Below are 14,571 nucleotides of genomic sequence, written 5' to 3'. Positions count from 1 at the left end.
TATCCAGCTCTCCAGAGCCTCCCCTCCACACAGCTCTTCAGGAGCAGTGGGATTCCCCAGCCAACTGCCCACTGCCCTGGCTGAGGGTGCTGACAGCCCCACTGCCACCCCAGCACTGCCCTGCTGGAAATCAAGGAGGCACCTGCAGTTCCTGTGCTGGGAATTGTAAATATTCTTCCAGAAATCGTACTTATACTGCAGAAAGAGCCTTTCTTTCCCTACTCCACAGCATTTGGAATGACCTCATCTCCAAGATAACTACCTGGCTGCTGTTGGCAAGCATTGCAGGATTAACTGTCTGGTACTGAGTGACCTGCAGATCCAGCACCACAGCAGTGCCCAGCACTGGTGTCCCAGTGACCACCACGTTTCTTCCCTGTACAGAGAGGTTTTGAGCCATTTTCTGTAGCTCAGTCTCACAGTTCACAGCTGAATTGAAGTAATTAATACCAGCTCTTCAGAGAAAGGATTTTTTCAAGCAGGGAGAACATTAGCATGATCTGTCTGGAGTTAATTGGGTTGGGCCAAGCTTAGAAGAGGAGCAGATCTGGTGACTGTGACACTCCCCAAGGTAACATCTGCTGGGTGCATTTTGGGCTTCCCAAAGCTCTCCAACCCCAGGGCTGAGTTGGAGCAAGATGAGCACCTCACCTCTGTGTCACAGTGAGGTTGGATTGGTGCTGTAAGCCAGACTTAGATTCCCTGTCAGAGCACCAGTGGGTTACACAGCTCAGGAGTCAGGACTGGAATGCAGTTGCAGTGAGTTGGATGAATGCTGTTGTTTCCATACCAGATAATGTTTTGTGCTTGTGACAAACGCGGCAACAGGAGGTGATTCCAGAAGGGGCAGGGCAGTGGTACCTGTTTCTGCTCACACTGCCACCCAGGAGATGGGTGCAGGTGGAAGATTTAATGAAGCAGGGCCGGGAGATGGTCTGGTGGCCTTTATGTGCAAGCCAAGGTCTCAGGAGATGTCTTGGCAATGACGAAATTGGAGACGGTTGTGTTGCCTCATTCTCCTGAGAGGAGCTCTTGGAAAATTACATTTTCAGTGATTCCATATTCATCAGCTCTGCTTTAGCCTGCTAGAGGTCTGTGGCTGTGGTTTGGGATGTGTGTCAGCTCTGCTGATAGAATTAAAGCAACCAGAAAAGCTTCTCTAGGCACACTGGTTATAAAAGGAAGACCAGGGAAAATGTGGACCCACTCTGGAAGGAAATGGGAGAGCTGGTTACATGAGGCATGCAGAAGGTGTTTTTTTGGCTTGGTCTTTCTTGCCTTGGTCTTCACTGGCGAGTGCTCCAGGCACAGCACTCGAGTCACAGCAGGCAAAGGCAGGGACTGGGAGAATAGAGAACCACCTGCAGTAGGAGATCAGTTTTGAGACCATGTAAGGAACCTGAAGGTGCACAAGTCTGTGGGACCTGATGAGATCCACCACAGGTCTGAGGGCACTGGGGGATGAAGTGTCTTAGCCACTATCCGTTGTATTAGAGAAGTCACAGTATAACTTTCCACTGACTAGAAAAGGGGAAACATGGTTCCTGTTTTTAAAAAGGGGAAAAAGGAAGGCTTGGCAGACTAAAGGCAAGTCTGTCTCTTCTCTGTGCCTGGCAAGATCATGCAGCAGCCCACTTCTGGGCATCATTTCAGGCATTATTTTGGGGCACATCTCTGCTCTGGAAAGAGCTGGAGCTGGGCTGAGGCCTTTCGGGTGTGAAGTGCATGGCAGGAGGAGGGAGGCTCCCAGTCACTGGCATGGTCCCCTCTTGCTTCTGCCACGGCAGAGCTCAGGGATGTCCTGTCCTCTCCACCTCCCCAGGCAAGGGAGAACAGCAGCCCTGAGGAGCCAGCTTTGCTGCCTGTGCCAGGCACTTCACTGTGTCCCCAGGTCCCCAGGCACACATCTCTTAGTCATGACTTGTCTCTAGCAGGATTAAGAGAAGCTTAGGGACTTTGAGGTTTTCCAAACCCCTTCAATTAACTTCTGGCTCACAGGGTTCACAGAATTTGCCTGAATTTATGACCCATTTTCCCTTTAAATGCTTTGTATTTTTTTTTCCAAGGATGACTCAATTCCTTAATGTTTTTCTAGCTAAAGGGCATCCTGTGCTTTGATACAGGGATGGGAGAGGCTCCGAGAGCTCTGCTGGCACCAGGAGCAGACCCTTTCCTCTCAGGATGCTGCATCTTCTCCAAAGGTCTCGCAGCCAGAGCAGGCACCCGGAAGGTTGTTCAGTTGAACTTTAGACCTCTCATGCCTGTAGGAGGAGGTGAAAAAGCTCTGTCTGGTGTTGGTTTGCAGTGCCAGTGTTTATGTGGGCACGCCATGAAAAGGTGCTCTGCCCGCCAGCCAGTGTTTAAAGGTTAAGGTCAGAGTCATTTCCAAAACTGCGATTACCTCATGTGCTTGGCAAATTCTGTTTCTTTACAGCAACTTTCCAGTCATGTAAATACAAAATCATCTTTTTTTATCCAGCGTGCTTTTAAAATAATTTTTTTTTAAAGCTGCCAAATGTGCTTTATGTGCCTTTGAAAGGGAAGGCTGCCTCTGGCTCAGACCACGCATGCCAAGGTACCAATTTGTGTAGGCTGCTCCAATGTTTGTGCAGCGTCCTCGGCACCCCAGATGAAAGGCTCTGCAGAAGGGCAAAGTACCCTGAGTTTTGTTATTGCTGCCTTTGTCTGTCTCTGAAAATGGGGTGAGGGCTGGGCTGATGTTTTTGGTCTAGTGATGGCGCCACGTAGCTGAACCCCGATGTGTGGGCTGGAAACAGAGACCAGACCAGCGTTCTGAGAGCAGGAAAAACACAGGAGGTATAAAGTCACTGAGGTTTTGGGGATGGCAGCTGCCTTGGCACCCTGCTGGGAGCTCCATTCCCTCTGACCTCATCTGCACTGGGAGAGGTGTCCGGGGGAGCCGTGGGGCAGCCCTGTCTGCAGATGTAGCTCAGTGGAAAGCCATGCTGAGCTGTTTTGGTCATGGTGGCAACAATCCCGAGCAGTCTGAGCAGTGTCTGCACGATCATGCCCTGCAGGATGACGCTCCAGCCCTGCGTGGATGCGCACCAGGAGCGTGGTGAGATGGTGATGATGGGTGACCCGGGTCTACTGCCACGGGCCTGGGGTGTTCTGCCTGGCCCAGAGCTTACCAGTGACTCCCCAAACTGTGCTATGAGCAGGGCTGTGCCCTCTCAAAGCCTGAGGACAGGTTTCTTCAGGATTGAGTTAGAACCGTGTCCTGGGTGCCATCCAGCCTTCCCAAGTGCTCTTTGCTCCTTCACCAGCCTCAGTGTTCAGCTGGATGCCGGGAGAGGCTGGTGGTTGGAGCAGGGCATGCTCAGGGACTGCACTGCACTTCCTGCAGCCCATCTGGCGGGACCTGACCCACACCTCTCCCCTGGGCAGCCCCAGGCACATAACACGATGGTGCTGAGCACTGTGGGCTGATACTCAGCGTGTCCCTTGTGTCTTGGCACGGCAGGTTGAAGCCCCAGAAGAGGCCGGGCAGCGGCGCGTCCCAGCCCTGCGAGAACATCGTGGTCGCTTATTACTTCTGTGGAGAGCCCATCCCCTACCGCACCCTGGTCAAGGGGCGCGTGGTCACCCTGGGACAGTTCAAGGAGCTGCTCACCAAGAAAGGGAACTACAGGTAAGGGCTGCTCCCCACCCGTGGTGTGGTGCCAGCAACTGCCAGCGATCCCCGGCAGATGCCACTGTGGCACCCCCACCAAGGTGAAGGAGCTTGGTGGAGGTCCGTCAGGAGGTTTCCCTCTCAGAATGCTGTGGTGGGGATGTGGCTGCTGAAGAGGCAGGTTACAGGGGTGAGGGAGGTCGGGTTTTATAGCAGAAATGTCCTGCATCATGGTTTGCAGCTCCAGCAGAAGCTGCTGAGCTGCCCTGCGGTGTCCTGGGCTGGTAAGCAGCAGCATCAGCCAATGCTCAGTGATGCTGTGGGGACCCTCTGACTTCAGAGCTGTTTTGGCTCCTCCCAGAGTTTATTTTGGTGAGGACAGGGAGGTTGGGTCCTGCCAGAGTCCCAAAGCAGCCAAGTGAGAAGCATATAGTTCTCCAAGTTGTCCCTTCCAAGTAGGAGTGGCCATGGGAAAGCCTGCCTAGAAATGCTCCACCAACACAGGTGCCTCAGCCACTATTTTTAGGAGAGGTGTGAACGGACTTGGATTCAGGGCTGGAGCTCCTGACTGTGCTAGCATGGATCCTGACCACTGTGGGTGCTCACTGGGTGAGGGCAGGGGCGTTTGCCTCCAGGTCTGGGGGAGCAGCTTCCCACGCACCACGAGCTCAGGGCCATGGAAGGGCTGTACCCAGGTTTGAGGACCGTGATGCCCCAAGACCATTCAGCTGCATTTTTTTTCCCTCTGCCCCACCATGTTCCTCTTTTTGCAGGTATTACTTCAAGAAGGTGAGTGACGAGTTCGACTGTGGTGTGGTCTTCGAGGAGGTGCGGGAGGACGACACCATCCTGCCCATCTTCGAGGAGAAGATCATTGGGAAGGTGGAGAAGATTGACTAAGGCTCCAGGGCAGCCGAGGCGTGAGGACAGGACTGTGAAGGACTCTGGGACCGGAGGAGAAGGCCTGGGGCAGACACTGGTGGTGCTGCTGCCACGGGCACCGGGCGAGCCCAGGGTGGAGAGCGGCAGCCCCGCCCTCCAGCACGGACCTGGGCAAGCTCCAGGATGCCAGTGGATGCCGTTTCACCCCATGAACCTGCCAGTGGGAGCCTGGGCTCCCTCTCCATACCGAATATAAGTGTAATGTAGCATTGTACAGTGCATTAGAAAGTGTAATATGACCTTGTTTACTAAAGCTGCATATTTTTGATATATTGTAATAAAAGGAAAATATTTCCAATGTCACAGTGCTCTTATGTAAATGTAAAACATACAGGTACTGCAGAACTCGCCCAAAGTGTACAGCCATCCGTCAGACTCCGGCTGCTCCGTGCTTTCCCAGCACCCTGCCCCGTTCTCCCTGCGTGGATGGCTCTGGAGCACCCTGGGGCAGAGCAGCTGTCACCCCACATGGAAGGGTCCCAAGGGGCTGTGAAGATTTTTGAGCCATTTGGAAGGAGTCAGTCTCTGGCCTCCTTGGCAGGCTCAGCTGCTGGATATGGTAGGATGGGTCTTTTTTTTTTCCTCCTGAGCTTCCTTGCGACCGAGTAAATCCCCGAGGGATAAAAGGGTCAGTGCTCCCTGCAGAGCAAGGACCAGCTGGGAGCTGGGGTGGCAGGCTGGGTGCTGGCATCCCATGGCCTGCATGCTCATGTGTGTGTCCCCTGTGTGCCCCTGGAGAAGGTGCTGGCACCCATGTGCCTGGTGCAGACACGCCCAGACCCCTGGGCCAAGCTCTGGCATTGGGCAGGGAACTCTTTAGGAGAACCACAATAGGGAGGGAACTGTGAGACACTAAAGCTGAGGACAAAATACATTTTTTTATGAGTCCTGCATCTTTTGTCAGCTTCTGTGTCTCAGGGGAGGCAGCAGGAGGGCACTGCACCAGGGAGATTATTGATGCCAGTTTGTGAGGCTCACTTAGGGCCAGATCACCCAGCTGGCAGCCAGAACCCTGGGAAGCCTCCTGGGCTTACTCAGTTGCAAGGAAGCCTGGGCTGTGCCGGTGCTCCCACCACCCTGCCTGTCCCCAGCCCGGGCCCTGCTGCTCCGGTGTGGCCGCGACTGTGCCAGCTCCTTCAGAGACCAGCCCTTGCCCACCCACAGAAACGGGGATGGTCCCAAAGCCGGGGGGTTTCCCCATCAGTGCTCGCCCTGCCCAGCACTGCTCTCAGCCACAGCAGTGTTGGGGCTGCCGGGGACCCCGTGGCACTGCGTCGGGACGCGACTCAGCCTGTTGTTTATGTCACCGAGTGCCTTTAAAACACGGTCCTGGGACTTGCCTAAAATGCTACGTGAGGTCCATCAAAATCTGCAGATGTTTTCAGCCCGGGAACAGCGTTTCAAGGGGGTTTGCTCCCTGTTTTTTGAAGTTCTGATGGTGGTGTGTCTGGTGAGGTTGTTAACGTGCCCGGGATTTCCGTCTCCCCCTTTTTTCTCGGGGGTCCCTGTAAATATGTACAGCGGCCGCGCAGCCCCGGCGACGTTTCCTCTGCATTCTCATGTGCTGACTTGTACAATGATCTTTTCAAAGGTACTTGGATAAAATGAAATAAAACCCCACGTCCCACTGCCTGCTGCTTTGTTCCTTCCCCGCGGAGCTACTCCCAGGCCCCCGGCAGCCTCTGGGATGGACAGAGGGTGGCTCAGGTCTGGCAAAGGGTCTGGGCACATGGTGGGGCTGGGGCTGCTCTGGGCTCCCTGGAAGGGTGGCTGGGCAGGTCCTGGCGCCAGGGGACCAACATGTTGCCCCTGGAGGAATAGCCCAGGGGAGAGGGGATGGTGCTGGGGTTTGGAGGGGATGCTGGGGGTCCAAGAAGCTGAACCAGACTTGAGGGGAGCATGTGACAGCAGCTCCTGGGGATCCCTGGGGTTGGTGGGCCATAAAGGAGAGACCCTGGTTGGTCCCCCATCACCTGAACCCCAGCAGCCCAACACGAGGGCCAGCATGGAGAGCGCTGGGCTGCCCCCACAGCCCTGTCCTTGGCCAACCTGTGTCATCGTGGGGCTGCCAGGATTAGTGTTATGGCACAGCTGCCCCAGGGAGGCAGAGGGCCCCTGGCAGCACCCCCTCCTGGGGGGCCCAGGGCCGAGCAGTAGTGGGGGCCCTGCCCATTGTCAGCTCTGCTGTGCCCCCAAGACACATGGATGCTCCCCAAGACATGGAGCCGCAAACAGACCAGAGCCCACATGGTTTCCAGGTGGTTTATAGCACGTGCCTGAGCGGGACAGGGCTCACAGCTCATCCCGGGTTTCATCTGTCCCCAGCACACTTGGATCCTCCTTGCCTGTGCTGTTCCCAGGGGTCTTGGTCACCTGGAAAAGGCAACAGTGAGGCGTGGATGGACACACAGTCCCTGCCTGCCCCTGTCCCCATCACCATCCCACAGGATCCGTCCCCTCGCCCAGCAGGGGCTGGGGGCTGCCCTGGGGTGGGTGGGGGGGTCCCTGACCTCACTCACCACAGGAGGCTCCACAGGCAGCACCCCCCCATTTTCCAGGAACTTGGAGAAAGTTTCCACATCTCGGGCGCTCTTGTACTCAACCATCTGGAGCCATGGGATGGGAGGGTGACGAGGGGTGACCCCATTCCCCGTGTGCTGGCAGAGCCGGGGTGACCCCAGGGGTGTTCCCCCCACGTACCTTCCTGCCCGGCCCTGCAGGGAAGTAGTGCAGGGTGGGGAAGCCGTGGATGGTGATGTTCTCCAGCTCGTTGGCCGTGGCGTCCATCTCGGCGATGACGATGTCCTCGTGGTCCTTGTAGCGCTCGCCCAACTCCTCCCAGGCGGGTGCCATGGCCTGGCAGTGGGAGCACCACGGAGCGTCTGCGGGACGGGCACAGTGCCAGGGGATGGACTGGGGGACTGGGGCTCTGCAGCATCCCCCCGGTGAGGGTCTGTGACAGGGCTGGGGGCTGCTGTGGAGGGGCTGAGCCACGGCCCTGGCACTTACAGAACTTGACAAAGACGTTCTTGGTCTCATCGAACGCCACCTGCTCGAAGGTCTTCCCCACCAGGACTTTGACAGGCCGCGTGTCCCAGTCCTCGGGGGGCTCCGCGCTCAGCAGGTGGGGCTGTGGGGACAGCCGGGACACCACAGCTGGGCTGGGCAGTGCCAGGGCCCCAAGGGGCACAGTGCGGGCAGGGGTGCCCCAGCACGCAGCCAGGGGTGCACTTGTGCTGCCTGTTGGACCACATCTGCCCCTCTGCTGCCAGCCCAGCTCTGTGTGTCTCCACATCAGCAGTCTCCTGCCTCCTTTCCCCTACCAACCCCCCAAATCCTCAAGCCTGGCAGCAGAAGGATCAGCGAGCAGGGGGCTGGTGTTCGCAGCACATCTGCCATCATCAGGCCTCTCAGTCACCAGCCCACCGCTCACCACAGGGAAGAATCCTCAGGTGCTGGCTGGCACCTGCTGCCTCCCTCACCTTCACCTTGCCGTCCAGCACCGCCTGGATGAAGGTGCGGATGGCCGTGTCCGAGAAGGAGTCCTGCTCCATCTGGTACTTGCGGTTGTTCTCCATCTTGACCAGGCGCAGGGTGGGGGCGTCGGCGGGGGTCATGCCGAAGAAGGACAGGACGTCGGCGCCGTACCCGTTCACATCCACCACCACGAAGAGCACCTGGGCAGGGGATGGGTGACCCTGAGGATGAGGTGCCCCGCAGCCACCCCCCTTGTCCCTGCCATGGGACCACCTCACCTCGCCCCGGAAGGTGCTGGCGGCTGCCTTGAAGCCGTCCTGCAGGGACAGCTGCTCCGATGATGACTTGTTGAGGAAGAGCAGCATGTGATGGGGGATCTTGGCACCAAAGATCTGGTTGGATGTCTGAGGAGGAGGAGGAGGGTGAGGGCAGGGGGCTTTGGCACTCACACGTAGAGATGGGAATGGACACAGGCTGTACCTCATTGTTGAACTCGGTCACCAGCCTCAGGCTGTGGATGCGGAGCAGCCGGGTGAGCTCATCTGTGTCCAGCCCCCGCGCCGGGTCCACGGGGAAGTTTGTCTGTCTCTCATCAAACTGCCAGGGCAGGGGCTGGTGAGGGCTGGGGTGGGGACCAGGATGGCCCCACCACCCTCTGCCACCCCCTCACCTTCTTGAAGAGACAGACGGTGTCGTCCGACAGCCGGTAGGCCTGGAAGAGCTCAGCTGCCTCCGCCACACCAAAGGGCATGTCCACCATCTCAGCAGCCACATCGTAGAACGCCTGGGCTGCCTGGCCCTTCAGGTCCTGCACAGTCCCCACATCAGTGCCACGGCCATGGCTGCAGCCCCAGTTCAGCCCTCACCCGCCCCAGCCCACCTTGAAGAAGCCAATGACCACCAAGTCCTGGGAGCTGGCGAAGGCGTTGGCGGTGTCAGTGTCGTACAGCAGTGTGGCACTGGGGCCGGCCCGGCGCTGCACCCAGCGCACGATGCCCCGCGTGTCCAAGAGTCCTGCCGTGCCGAGCAGAGCCAGTACTGTCACCCTGACACCCCTCACCAGGCTGCCACCCCTCCCTGTGCCACCAGCCTTGGTCACCTGCCACCACCACCACGGCACTGCCTGGCATCACCCGCCTCACGCACCATCACCACACTGTCACCTGCCCGCTGTCACCACGCTGCAAAGCCCACCAGGACATTGCCACCCACCTCACCATCACCACCCTGCCACCCTCCCCAGCCCCATGGCAGTGTCCCCTTGTTTGGTGCCACGGCCACCGTGCGGTGCCGCAGCCCTACCGGTGTAGGGGAGGGGGTGGGTGCGGTTGCCATTGCGGAAGAGCTTGAGCGTGGGGTAGGAGGTGATGTTGAACTCGTTGGCCAGGGCTGTCTGTGCCGTGGCATCCACCTTGCCCAGCCGTGCCGGGCTGGACTCATTCCTCAGCTCGGTGGCCGCCTGGGTGTAGGCAGGGGCCAACTGCTGGCAGTGCCCACACCATGGTGCATCTGCAGGCAGAGGATGGCATTGGCAGTGGGGACAGCTTTGGGGTGTCCCCTGTCCCCAGGATGGGCTTGTAATGGCCGCATGAGCCCATTGGGCCCCAGCTCATGCCCCTGTTCCAGAGCCCATGTCCCCCACCCCCACCACATGTCCCTGTCCTGTGTGCCATACCCCTGCTACTTGTTCCCCAGCTCATGCCTCTGTTGGTGTCCCTGCTCCATGTCTCTGTCCCCATCCCATGCCCTGTCATGTGTCCCGTGCTTCTGCCCCTTTGGCCCACAGCCTTGCCTGACTGTCCCCCCCCTCCACCCCAATGCCCATATGTCTGTTCTGCCCACACTCACAGCCACGGCCAGTACTCCCTGCCCCTATTCCCTGCCCGACATCTCCCCGTGCCCACACCCCTGCCCGCAGTGGGGACACTCACAGAACTCCACCAGCAGCAGCTGGTGCTCGCTCAAGGCACGGGCAAAGTTGCGCTCATGGAGCACCAGGACATTGTCCTCCTCCTTGATCTCATCTGAGAGCACTTCATCCTCTTCCTTCTCCTTTTCCTCCTCTGCCACCACCTCCCCATCCTTCTCCTCGTCCCCCAGCGCCGGGCCCAGCCAGGCCAGCGACAGCACCAGCAGCCAAACCAGCCTGGACCTGCAGCCCCGCATGGTGCCGGTGCAGAAGACGTTTTCCAGGGGGCAGGACGCAGATAAGAGCCCTGGGGCGGGAGGTGCCGGTCCCCTGGGGCTCGTGGCCCTCCGCTACTGGCTGCCCAGCACGGTCGATAAGGCAGCGGGACCAGGTGGCTGTTTTCCAGCCACTCGTCACCGCAGGGAGACCTGGCCCTGCCAGTGGGATGGGGACAGGGACAGGGGGAGACAGGAAGCAGGGGGACGGGCAGAGGTGACGGGGGCACAGACACACCAGTAAGAGACCAGTCTGTAGGGTTTAATGGCGATGGAAGAGCACAGCCTGCGACCGGGCGGGTACCGGGCACGGCACCACCACGGCGGGGTCACAGCCCCGGCCCCAGCAATGGGGACGCCGTGAGGACCAGGCGGGCGTTGAGATTTAAAAAAAAAGAGCAATTAAAAATAACTTTGGTTGCGAAGACCACGACCACGGGCGCCCACTCGCTAAGGGACCCCCCTGAACCCTTCACGCGACTGGGGCAAGCGCGGCGGTGCCGGCGAGGGGTCCCCCGGGATGGCGGCACCGCGTCCCCGAGCTGGCGGGGAGAACCGGGGTGCGGAGGGGGGGGTCAGTCCTCCCAGTCCTTCTTTATGCAGAGCCCCCACTCCCAGGAGAGGTGCTCCGTCTTGTCGTCGTCGGTGACGAGGGAGCGGACGCGGTAGGAGCCCCGTGCCAGCCATCCCCGCGGCGCCTCCTCCGCCGGCGTCACCACCTCGTACTCCTCGGCCCGCGGCGCGTAGCTGCCCACCATGAAGACGTCGCGATCCACTGGGCGAGAAGGGGAGAGGAGGGGCGGGTGAGTCGGGCCAGGATGGCGCTGCCCCCCCCAGCCCTGCCCCCGCAGCGCAGCCCCCCGGCCCCACTCACCGGGCCGGCCCCGGCGGTAGGTGAGGTGCAGGCACCGCAGCCCGCAGACGATCTCCCTGTTCACCTGCGGGCAGAGGGCAGGGGTGCCATGGGTGCTGCCCCAGAACGTGGGGCCCTCACCACTCTGGGGTATCCATCCTGACATGCACCACTTCCAGGATCCAGCCCCTTGTCAGGACTGGACACTGAGGTACCCCCAAGAGGGGCAGGGACTTGGAGGGGGCAGGGATCTCCCCTCAGGAGGGGCAGGGACCTCTAGGGACCCCTGGGATAGGCAGGGACCCAACATCGGTGGGCGTTCTGGGAGGAGCAGGGACTCTGGGCTAGCAGGAACCCTCAAGAGGGGCAAGGACCCACGGGTGGCAGTCACACTGGGGACAGCAAGGATTCCCAGGGTGGCAGGAACCCTCAAGAGGGCAGGAACATCAGGGTGGGCAGAGACCCTCAGAGGGGCATGGACTCTGTGGGTAAGGAGTAGGAAGCAGACACCCCAAGGCAGCAGGGACCCCAACTGGCAGGGACCCTGGGGCAGGCAGGGACCACTGGGCAGCAGGAAGGACCCTGTGGGGCAGGAACATGTGGGAAAAGGGACCCATGGGAAGCAGGGACCCCTTGGAGTAGGGAATCCAGGGTGGGAGGGCAGGGGCCCCGGATAACAAGGATCCTTTGGGGCAGGGACATGTGGGAAAAGGGACCCATGAGGATCATGGACCTCGTGAAGGACCTCATCAGGCAGGGCCCCCAGGGTGTGAGGGCAGGGACCCATGGAACAGGGACCCTTTGGGGCAGGGACCCTGGGGTGTGAGGGCAGCAGGGCTATGCCCGGGCAGCAGGCACAGGGCACCACACCCCCGGCTCACCTTGAAGGACACCTTCACCCGGTAGTCCACCCCTTCCTTCAGCACAAAGGCCCTGCCCCGCAGCCCCTCCAGGTCTCCTGTGTGGGGAAATGGTCCATCAGCCTGGTACCCCTTCCTCCTCCTCCTCCTCCTACCACAGGTGTTCCCACAGCTCACCTGTCAGGTCCATGGTGATGGGCCCTGGCGCCTGCTCACACATCAGGGTCAGCCTTGTCACCTGCACGTTGGGCACGCTGGCATCTAGGGACAAACAGCGGGGCCCAGGCCTTACCCACCATGCCCAGCCCACTGAAACCTCCACCCCGGTGAGCTGAGGGGCTGCTCATGCCCCTGTATCAGCAGGAAGGGCCACAGTGGGGTGTTAGAACCAGGAGAGCCAGGCAGCCAGGCAGGGCACAGGAGAACAGGGCATCTCGGGTCACCCCAACATCGGCATCAGTGCCATTGGGGTAAAATCATATTTAAAGGGCCCAGACACGGGTATGTCCCTGGGTGCACCATTCCCTGTCTCAGGAGCAGGACAGAGGCAGAGGAGGAGGATGCAGCATGTGCAGTAAAGGCATCCCTTGGAGTGGGAACTGGTCTGAGTTATCCCACCAGCCCAACCTGCACCCCACCAGCCTGCACACCCCCCAGCTCACACACACACCATCGTGCACCCCTTACACACCCCACTGGTTTGCACGGACCTCCCCCCCCAGCCTGCAGCCCCCCCATGCACCCACGGATGCCCACCGGGGTGGTGGGCCCGTGGAGCCCCCCCAGACCAGGCCAGCACCAGGCTGGGGAGCTGCCGTGGGTGCCATGGAGAGCGGGGGGCACCGTCTGGGCACCGGCAGCCGTGCTACCCCGGCCCCCCCGCTGCTCGTTCCTCTCCGTCATCGCCATGAATTTCCCGGTTCCCTGTAGCCGTTCCTATGGAAACTGCGGCGGTGATCCCGTAACCAAGGCAACCGGGGTCCCCGGGCACCGGTACCCTGTCGGCAGGGGATGCCGGGGTCTCTGCGCGGGTGGGGGGCACAGGCAGCGCCCACGGGCGATGCCAGCCGGGATGTGTCCTCCCTGCTGGGAATGCCCCGCGGGTGCTGGGCATTCCCGAGCTCCCTGCAGCCACCGAAGCTGCATCATCACCCAGCCGGGGTGCCGGGGTGTTGGGGTGCCGGGGTGTTGGGGGCCCGGAGTGCCAGGGTGCATATCCCCCGGAGCAGCCCCCAGCCTTACCCACGGCTGCAGGGATGGCACCCAGCAGCGCCTGCTTGTACTTCCGCAGGCTCTCATCCCCCGGGTCCAGCTCCTGGATCTCCCGCAGGCTCTTCTTCTCCGGCGTCTTGTACGCCAGGGCCACGTCGGCATCCTCCTCCTCCTCCTCCAGCGACAGCGTCACCCCCTCCTTGTCAGCCATGATGTCTGCGGGGGACAGGCAGTGGCAGCCCCGGGGACACCCCAGGGGACACCCCCCATGCCCTGACACAAAGGCGCTGGCTGGCAGGGGGTGTCTGAGCTGTTACACGCCATGGATGGATGTGGGCAATCCCCGTGGGGCAGAGGAGCTGTTCCCCTGCCCGGAGCAGTGGGGACAGCGCCAGGCTCGGTGTCCCCAGGGCCTGGTGGCACAGCTGAGACCAGAGGTGTTGCCGCCGGCTGCATTTAAGCACGGTCATGGAGCAAAACGAGCTGGTGCCTACGTGGTGTGCTTAGTGCAGGGGGTGCCTGCAGACCCTTGCAGCCCACAGGCCCCTCTGGTGTCACACGGAGAGGTCCTTGTCACCACCCTACAGCCCCCTCCAACCCTGCTGGGCAGCCACCAGCCCCATCTCCCACCCCAAACCCAAACCACCAGCAGCTGCAGGGTAAAAAGGCATCTCTGGGGGAACCAGTGGCTCCGGTGCTGCCAGGCTGCTGGGGGGCACAAGGGTGGGGGATGTCCCCACAGCCCCTGACTCTCCCTGCCCACTGCATTGCCTCCACTCCTTGTGATTGCAAGCACTGAGCTCCCCAAAGCCTCTAGAACGCCATTCCTGGGGACATGCTGGGAACACAGCATGGGGCAGGGGCCACCGTGCTCAGCCCCTGGGGCCACAGGGCTGCAGGTCCCCAGTGCAGCGGCAGTGACCGGGACACAGAGCAGTGGCCTTGCTGCACTTCTGGGCCCCCCACCACGGCTGCCCTCGACTGTCGCGGCAGCGTGGGGGGGCTCCCAGCCCAGGGATGAACCCACCGGGGGCTGGCCGGCCTCCCACGGGTGACAGGGCAGGGGGGTGACATGCGGGGGGTGCCACAGGCAGGAGGACAGCGGGGGGCTCCCCCGTGGCACTCTCCGGTCCCCCCGGGCCCGCGGTGATGCACCCGGTGCCCGGGGATGCTCACCTGTTGGGGGGACCCGAAGTGATGCTCTCCCGCCCTCCCCGGGGCAATGCCCCCCGCCGCCCCCGGGCGCTGCCCCCCGGCCGCCGCCGCTCACCTCGGTAGCACAGCGCCAGCCAGAGCAGCTCCAGCAGCTGCCCGCCGGCCTCGCACACGTCCAGGCCGAGCATGGCCGGGCCGGGCCGGGCCCGCCGCCCCCGGGGCCAGGCGGGGCGGCCGCTGGCGGGGCCCGGGGC

General features: G+C 61.0%; 3 protein-coding genes across 7 annotated transcripts in view; 1 reads left to right on the top strand and 2 right to left on the bottom strand.

The window, feature by feature from the left end:
- AXIN1 (axin 1) overlaps nucleotides 1–6,196 on the top strand; it is an 82,084-nt gene extending 75,888 nt beyond the window's left edge. For 4 of the 5 annotated variants that reach the window (XM_027683640.1, XM_027683642.1, XM_027683639.1 and 1 more), the window contains 2 exons: nucleotides 3,482–3,652; nucleotides 4,408–6,196. In XM_027683640.1, coding sequence (XP_027539441.1) covers nucleotides 3,482–3,652; nucleotides 4,408–4,534 — 298 coding nt within the window. In that variant the 3' untranslated portion in view covers nucleotides 4,535–6,196. The remainder of the gene's footprint in view (nucleotides 1–3,481; nucleotides 3,653–4,407) is intronic. The other variant, XM_027683643.1, reaches the window with a different exon arrangement.
- Nucleotides 6,197–6,868: 672 nt separating this feature from the next.
- Nucleotides 6,869–10,219, bottom strand: PDIA2 (protein disulfide isomerase family A member 2). The gene is made up of 11 exons (XM_027683922.1): nucleotides 9,985–10,219; nucleotides 9,356–9,562; nucleotides 8,934–9,067; nucleotides 8,724–8,861; nucleotides 8,534–8,650; nucleotides 8,332–8,457; nucleotides 8,059–8,253; nucleotides 7,586–7,706; nucleotides 7,277–7,458; nucleotides 7,096–7,182; nucleotides 6,869–6,949 (listed from the first exon to the last, which is right to left on the bottom strand). The coding sequence occupies exons 1-11, from the start codon at nucleotides 10,217–10,219 to the stop codon at nucleotides 6,869–6,871; spliced, it is 1,623 nt and encodes a 540-aa protein (XP_027539723.1).
- Nucleotides 10,220–10,478: 259 nt separating this feature from the next.
- ARHGDIG (Rho GDP dissociation inhibitor gamma) lies at nucleotides 10,479–14,565 on the bottom strand. Its single transcript, XM_027683903.1, has 6 exons — nucleotides 14,433–14,565; nucleotides 13,193–13,378; nucleotides 12,128–12,211; nucleotides 11,972–12,048; nucleotides 11,112–11,175; nucleotides 10,479–11,012 (listed from the first exon to the last, which is right to left on the bottom strand). Exons 1-6 carry the CDS (start codon nucleotides 14,503–14,505, stop codon nucleotides 10,813–10,815), a joined length of 684 nt encoding a protein of 227 aa, XP_027539704.1. The 5' UTR covers nucleotides 14,506–14,565; the 3' UTR covers nucleotides 10,479–10,812.
- Nucleotides 14,566–14,571: the final 6 nt, after the last annotated feature.

Source organism: Neopelma chrysocephalum, unplaced genomic scaffold, assembly GCF_003984885.1.
Source record: "Neopelma chrysocephalum unplaced genomic scaffold, ASM398488v2 Primary Assembly neopelma1_65, whole genome shotgun sequence".
Classification (NCBI taxonomy): domain Eukaryota; kingdom Metazoa; phylum Chordata; class Aves; order Passeriformes; family Pipridae; genus Neopelma; species Neopelma chrysocephalum.
The sequence above is the reverse complement of the archived record's forward strand: the minus strand, read 5'-3'. Positions and strand labels throughout refer to the sequence as shown.